Source organism: Plasmodium sp. gorilla clade G2 (genome assembly GCF_900097015.1).
Source record: "Plasmodium sp. gorilla clade G2 genome assembly, chromosome: 12".
NCBI classification, from domain to species: domain Eukaryota; phylum Apicomplexa; class Aconoidasida; order Haemosporida; family Plasmodiidae; genus Plasmodium; species Plasmodium adleri (nom. inval.).
In genome coordinates, this window is record NC_041704.1 from 627,092 (window position 1) to 635,000 (window position 7,909).

General features: G+C 17.9%; 4 protein-coding genes across 4 annotated transcripts in view; 1 reads left to right on the forward strand and 3 right to left on the reverse strand.

Moving 5' to 3' along the window:
* Positions 1-300: 300 nt before the first annotated feature.
* PADL01_1215900 (conserved Plasmodium protein, unknown function) lies at positions 301-2,154 on the reverse strand (the record flags this gene model as incomplete). The annotated part of the gene is made up of 1 exon (XM_028683116.1): positions 301-2,154. The coding sequence occupies one exon, from the start codon at positions 2,152-2,154 to the stop codon at positions 301-303; it is 1,854 nt and encodes a 617-aa protein (XP_028539325.1).
* An 863-nt stretch (positions 2,155-3,017) lies between these two features.
* On the reverse strand, positions 3,018-3,696 carry PADL01_1216000 (conserved Plasmodium protein, unknown function; the record flags this gene model as incomplete). Its single annotated transcript, XM_028683117.1, has 3 exons — positions 3,018-3,077; positions 3,380-3,478; positions 3,646-3,696. 3 exons carry the CDS (start codon positions 3,694-3,696, stop codon positions 3,018-3,020), a joined length of 210 nt encoding a protein of 69 aa, XP_028539326.1.
* A 443-nt stretch (positions 3,697-4,139) lies between these two features.
* PADL01_1216100 (conserved Plasmodium protein, unknown function) lies at positions 4,140-4,592 on the forward strand (the record flags this gene model as incomplete). The annotated part of the gene is made up of 1 exon (XM_028683118.1): positions 4,140-4,592. The coding sequence occupies one exon, from the start codon at positions 4,140-4,142 to the stop codon at positions 4,590-4,592; it is 453 nt and encodes a 150-aa protein (XP_028539327.1).
* Positions 4,593-4,746: 154 nt separating this feature from the next.
* PADL01_1216200 (conserved Plasmodium protein, unknown function) overlaps positions 4,747-7,909 on the reverse strand; it is a gene marked incomplete at both ends in the record, with an annotated part of 3,270 nt that continues 107 nt past the window's right edge. Inside the window, one exon of the mRNA XM_028683119.1 lies at positions 4,747-7,909. This exon is cut by the window's right edge and continues 107 nt beyond it. Within this exon, the coding sequence (XP_028539328.1) occupies positions 4,747-7,909 (3,163 nt within the window).

The following is a 7,909-nucleotide window of genomic DNA, read 5'->3' on the forward strand; positions in this document are numbered from 1 at the left end:
ATTTTATTTTTTATATTTTTTTTGTATGTTTATATTACTTTCATAAAAAAATTGTTTTTTCATATATAATAAAAAAATAAAAGGAAAAAGGAAAAAAAAAAAAAAAAAAACATTAAAAAATTATAGAGTTTTCCCTTTTATGATTAAGATAATACAAAAAAAATAAAAATGTGTATATATAAATATATATTTGATTCGTTAATTCTGAGATAAATGGATATATAATATAATCCCAAAAGGAAAACATAAATATATAAATATATATATATATATATATATATATATGTATGTATTATAAATTTACTCCTCCAAATATGCAACATCTGGTACCCACCAAGGTAAAAGAGTCATAAAAAACATAACAACTGATTGATAAATATATTTTTCTAATTTGGTTGGTTTTCTTCTAGTATTATTGTTTGTATTATTTTCTTTATCATTTTGTTTTGTTTCTGTTCCATTTTGTTCTTTTTTTGGAATAGTATTAGTTGTATTATTTTCATTGGGGTTAGATAAATGTGCAGCCATTTCATCATCTGAGTTTATAAATTCACTAATACTATTATTTAAAATGTGATTAAATGTTGTTGAGCTATCATTTAGATTATTATTTTTTCTTTTTCTTAAATTTGAGTTTATACCATTTTTTGCATTATGAAGTACATTTTCATCTGTATTATTAAAATATTCATTTGTATCTTTTGCAAGATATTCATTCTTTTCTTCCTCTTTATTATAACTATTATTAGGGTCATTTATAGTTTCATGTGTTTTGTTGTTAAGACAATTAAATTCATCATCTTCAGGAATTTTTTTTTTTGAACTGTCCAATTCAGATTCCGTTTCTTTTTCTGCTTTTTTCTTTTTAAATAGAAGAAATCTTTTTTTAACAATATCATTAACACTATTAATATTATCATTATTATTATTATTACTATCATTATTATTATTATTATTATCATTATATACATCAATATTATTATTATTACTTTTTTCATTTTCATTACTTGCATTTTCTATATTTTTCAAATTTTTTATATTGTTTGTTATATCATGTTGCACGTTTGACTCATTTAGGATTTCATCCAAAGGGGAATCTTCTTCCTGGTCACTACTTTTAATATTTAAAAATTCTAATAAATCTTTTTCATCATTTAATTTGTTATCTACACATATATCTTTATTATAATAATTCATATTTTTATTTATATCATCTATATTATTTATATAATCTAAAATGTTCTGATTATCGATTTCATCAGATATTTTTTTTAAATCAACATATTCACCACTATCTGTTATTTTATCATCACCTGTTATAAAACTATCATCAATATTATGTTGTTGATCACTTGTGATATCATTTGATATACCATTTTGTTCACCATTTTGTATATTAGATTCTACAAATTGGTTGATATTTTCATTAAGACTTATACTATTATTGAGATTCCTTGACTCGCTCATTCTTCTTAGTACTTGTTCTATTGAATCATTACTAGATACAAAATTTAAATTATTAATTATTAAATCAAAGAATCCTCTATTATATAATATGAACATTCCAGAGACAATAAAATACATCTTTATATTAACTTCAAATAAAAACAAAACAAAAAATATTTTAATTAATAAAAACATATGTGATCTTTCCATAAGTTCTAAAATATAATTATTAAAAATACTTCGTTGGTTTCTTTGATTATTATTATTTGTTATATTATTATTAATTCCTTGTCCTACATTAGTACCAATATTATTATTATTATTATTATTATTGTTATTATTATTATTGTTATTATTATTAGTAGTAGTATTTTCATTTGTATTTCCTATATTATGCATAGCATCATCTTTCTTATCATTTTTCTTTTTTACTTCTTCTTGTATTAATTTATTAACACTATTCAAGAAATCGTGATTTTCATTTGATTTTACTAATGTATCAATATAAGAATGTTGAGATTTCACATGATCATTTAACATATGCTCATTTTCAGAACCTTCATTTAATGAAGATATTATATTATTAAGAGAAATATTTTTTATTTCATTCTGATACGTAGCTATTTTATTACAGTATGTTAAAAGAAGTATTTTATAAATACGTGTTTGTTCATCTTTTGAGAACACTCTGTCTTTATTATCATTCATGTTGTTTACTCAAAAAAAAAAAATAAAATGAAAATATACACACAAGAGGGGAAATAAATAAATAAATAAATAAATATATATATATATATATATATATATATATATATATATATATATATATATATTTGTGAGTATATTAATTTATATATATGTCATATTATAACATATATATATTATATTCCCAATTTGTCATTAAAAAAATATATGTATTTAAATGTATGCATATATATATTCTTCATATTATTATTTTTCTATTTCATATCTTACAAAAGAAATAATTTTACAACTATAATTAAAAAAATAAAATATGCAAATATATTTCTATGTATATATAATTATATGTATAAATATTTATGTTCAAATATATTTACATGTAAATATATTATTATATATATACAAAAAAAAATTATCAGTTGTTTATACATATATATATATATATATATATTCAAATGAAAGAAACAGGAATATGATACACTTGCAAAAATATATTATGATTCTCAATTATATCTTTTATAAATATAATTTGTATTGTTTTTATCTTTTTTGTGTAATAATTTAAAAAAAAAAAAAAAAAAAAAAAAAAAAAAAAAATATACATTAATACAATAATACAAATGTAAAATTATATATTTTGTAATATGCGTTTTAAAAATAAAAAAAAAAAAATAAAATATATATGTATATGTATATAATAAATAAAATGAGCATATAAAATATACATATATATATATATATATATAATACGTGTAAAGAAGGAAATAAAAACAAAATAAAAATATATATAATATTTTTTTTTTTTTTTTTTTTTTTTTTTTTTTTTTTTTGATCTTACTTCATTTTACATTTAAACATAATTCACAAAATTAATTAGTTTTCTTTTTAAAGTTTGAAAAATATTCATTTGCATATTTAAAAATATCATCCTTAAGAAAAATATATATATATATATATATATATATATATATATAAATACATATTTATATATATTTTTATATGTAATATTTTACATTACAATCATTATAATGCTATATGTGATAACATTTTATTTTATAATACAACAAAAAAGGAATATACATACATACATATATACATAATATTGAAACTATTTTTTTTTTCCTTTTTAATATAAGGAAAAATTATGTTCAATTTTTTTTCAAAAATTAAATCAATATATTATTATATAATATATATATATATATATATATATATATATATTTTTATATACCGGAGTATGCAATAATATTGAGGAAATAAAATCATTCAGCAAATCTTTAAGTTCTGGATGAGATTCCATATATTTAATATTTTCATTTTTTATATTTATCTGATATAACAATTTAATAAAAATATATTTCAAGATTACACCTTGTCAAATAATAAAAACATCATTGAACATATACACACAAAAAGTAATATATAAATAAATATATATATATATATATATGTTGTTATATATATATATATATATTATTTTTTTTAAATGTTACATACTGTCTCTTCATCAAGATTGTTTTTATCTATCAAATTAAAAGTGTCTTCCATTTTTGAAACATCTTTTTTAATATTTTCTTTTTTTGTAATATTTTTAAAAGAATTACAAAAAGGAAAGTAAAGTATTAAATAGGAGTATAAATGGAAAAATGAAAATAATAAATAAATACATACGTATATAAAATATTTATATGTATACTATTATATTTTTATTTAATATATGTCAATGTTGAGAATTATGTAAAATATGAAAAAAATAAAAAAAAAAATAAAATGTTCCTTCATAATTTATGATATATTATTTTAAGCTTAAAATAATCTGCGTCATATTTGAAATATATTTCATATTAAAAATGATATAATGTACATATTATATATTATGAAGACAAGAAAGATTATATACACATATAAATTATATATACATTAATAAATAATTATATATATATAATATTATATGTCTTTATATTATATTATTTTTTTCTTTTAATAGTAATATGCAAAAATTTAAGTGCCTTAAGTCTTTAAGAGAGAAAAGTCTTTTCTCTTTGATATATATGGAATCCTTTAATTTTAATAATATTCATAAGAACATAGACAAACATTTTATTCATACATATACCAAAAGAAATAATATTATAAGCTATATAGACATTATTTATAAACGTTATCTAAATACTATGGAAAAAAATAAGACAAACGATGATTACAAAAATTATGATAACTGTATACTCCAAAATGATAAAAAAAAAAAAAATGTTTTTTATGAACAATCATTAGAACATGCACAAAAAATATCTAATGATGAAATAAAAAAGGATAAGAAAGAAGAACAAATAAAAAATAATCCAATAAATAATATTTCAGAAGAATGTGGATATAAGTATGATAAGCATGAACCTACCATGTTTGGTGATTGGTCTCATAATTGCAGGGTTACAGATTTTTGATATATAATATATAATATATATAAATTTGAATATAATTATATTATATGTACTTTTTTTTTTTTTTTTTTTTTTTGTATCTATTAGTATATAACAATAATAAATATATATATATATATATATATATTATATTATATTTATATATATTTTTTTTTTTTTATTGATCATCATTAAACCATTCGTATGATAACAATTTTTCAATACGATTAAGAATTAAATTACATTTGTCTTCAAATATTGTTCCTAATGATTTATCAAAATCTTTTATTTTTTTTTGAAGTTCATTTTCCATATAAGATATTTGTAAATCTGTATTTACATAATTATTATTCATAGTTAATTTCTTCATATAATTTATATTTTTATCTAATTGTCCTTTTGATTTATTAATTGAAGATACATTTACGTTTCCAGAATTTTCAAGATCATATTCTTGTAAATTTTGTTGTGAATTATTATTATTATTTAATATATTTATATTATCTTCACGATGGATTGAAAAATCTAAGGAATCATTATTATGTTCTTCATTATTTGTATAATAATTAAAATGATCATTACTCATATTACTATTATTATTATTATTATTATTATTACTACTATTTTGTGTTTCCTTTTTGTGGTATGTAAAATTATTTTCTTGTGTGAAATGAGAAATGTTTGATAAAGAACCACTTGAATTGTTATCTTTTAAAATCCCTTCATTTATTTTTTTTTCCTTATAATAATAATTATTATTAACATCATTATTATGATGATTCACATTATTGTCTTTATTAATATCATTTACATATTTCATATTTTTATTAGATAAATTTTCTAACATATCATATTTATACATTTCTTCTTTTTTTATATTTTTCATATTTTTCTTAATACCTCTTTCAAATTCATATAATAAATTTGCTTGTCCAGATTCTATAAGTTTCTCTTCTCGTTGTTCTTTCCTTTTCATATTTTCTTCCTCTTTATATACACATGTTTTATATTTTATATAATTATTATCTATTATACTTTTTGTTCTAGGTAAATTTTCACTTTTATTTAAATGGTGATTATTTTTTTCTATAACATAATCATATTTTATATGTTCCATATTTTTTGTTTTATAATTATTAAAAGGCAAAGAATTTTCATTATACTTTTTATACGTAATATCATTATTTTGTTCTGATATTTCTTCTGTGTATTTTCCTATGTCATTATTTAATTCTTCATTTATATTTTGATTTGATTCTAATAAATAACTAAATTTTGAATTATCAACTTTCTGAGATGTTAAGAAATGTTTTGAATTACAAAGTTGACTTTTTATTTGAGAATTTAATAAACTATTGCTTGATTCGGACAAATCATTTAATAGTAGTTCTATATCACTATTTGTTGAATTTATTAAATTGTTATTTGCATGTGAAAAATTATTATTATGTATTATTTCATGTGAAAAATTATTATTATGTATTATTTCATGTGAATCATTTTTTTGGCTAGTTGAACTATTTGATAAATGGAAATTTTCCTTTTTGGAATCATCACTATTATTATTATTATTATTATTATTATTATATGATATAGAATTATCTAATACATTTTGTAAAGAATATTTCATGTTTGAATTTGTTATGTCATTTTGATGTTCTTTAGTATATGTATCTACATTGTTTATTATCTTATCATGTGTATGTTCTAAATTATGTATTTCCATTGTATTATCATTAGTAATAATATTATTGATAGACGTTCTATTTATACTTTTATCATTTCTATAAGAAATATTTTGATTATTAACACTTTGTTTTATTGACCAATCACTTGTATTACTATTTTTTGATTGATACATATTTTGAGATATATTATTTAAATACATTTTTGAATCTATCATACTATTTCTTTTATTTATAAAATCATTTTTATTTTTTATATGTGTGTTTTGATTTACTTCATTTTTTATTAAATCATCTAAATGGTTAGTTTTCAATTCATCGATTTCTTCTAATTGTGAATTATGGATTCTGGAATTTTTTTTATTTTTTGCTTGAATAAAAGAAGAATTATTATTTATATGAATATTTTTATTTGATATATCTATATTTAGCTGTGATCCATTTAAAACATTATTATGATATTCAGAATATATATTATTATTTTTTGAATCCTTATAAAAATTAGATTTTTCATTTATGTTACTATTACTATAAGTTATGTTCCCTCTCGATTCATTAAACTGATATGTATTTAAATTATTATTTATGGATATATTATCTATTTGGTTTGTTTTGTTAGTATCGTTTATATTATTTACAGAATTTAAATAATTCGTGTTACTATTTCTTGAATTTATTAACTGTCCTATATTATTATGACATCTTTGTTTTTCATTTTCTTCTGTATCATAAATATTTGAGCTATTCAATATATGTGTTTTATTAATATGACGATTATTTTTTTTGAATTCGATACTTTCATTCAAATGATTCATTTGTTTTACATCTTCTTCTTTTTCTTTAACATATATATCTTTCTCACCAGACAAATTAGTATCCTTATATGATGTAGTATCATTTTTATTTATTATATGAATATCTTTATGACTATATTTTGTAGAAAATTTTAATGTACTCATATCACGATCATTTATAGAATTATATTTATTTTCAATAAAGTCGCTTTGATTATATTTATTTTCATTTTTTTTAAGAGACGTTCTGCTATTATAATAATTATATATATCATTTGTTATATTATCATTTTTATTATCTTTGACTATATTGATTTTATCACTATGCTGTAAAGAATTGTCTACTGTATTTTTTGATTTAAAATTATTTTGAGTGTTTAATATTATATTATCATTGTTTGTAATATAAGACTTATTATTATTATGACCAATTGTATGGTTATGCTTGGATTCTTTTTTTTTAATACTATTCTCTATCTGATTATTTAATAAAGTTACTGATGTTTCCTTCGAATGTATTATAGATGAATCACTTATATTTTTTGATATATGCTGATTTTTCATATGTTCATTATAATTCTCCATACCATAATCACTATTACAAGAATTATGCATATATTCTTTTATTTCGTCATGCATATTATTATTATTATTATTATTATCAATTTTTAATATTTTATCAGTGTTAGATTTATTAATTTCTATTTTATTTTCTGAATATGTTCTAACATTTTCTTTATAACTGTTATCTAAAAATGAATTTACACTTTCTTCGAGTTCCTTTCTACTATAATTTTTTCCTTCCTTTTCTAAATTCCTTTCTTCATGTTTCAACAGTACTGCATTTTTATCTTTAAATATA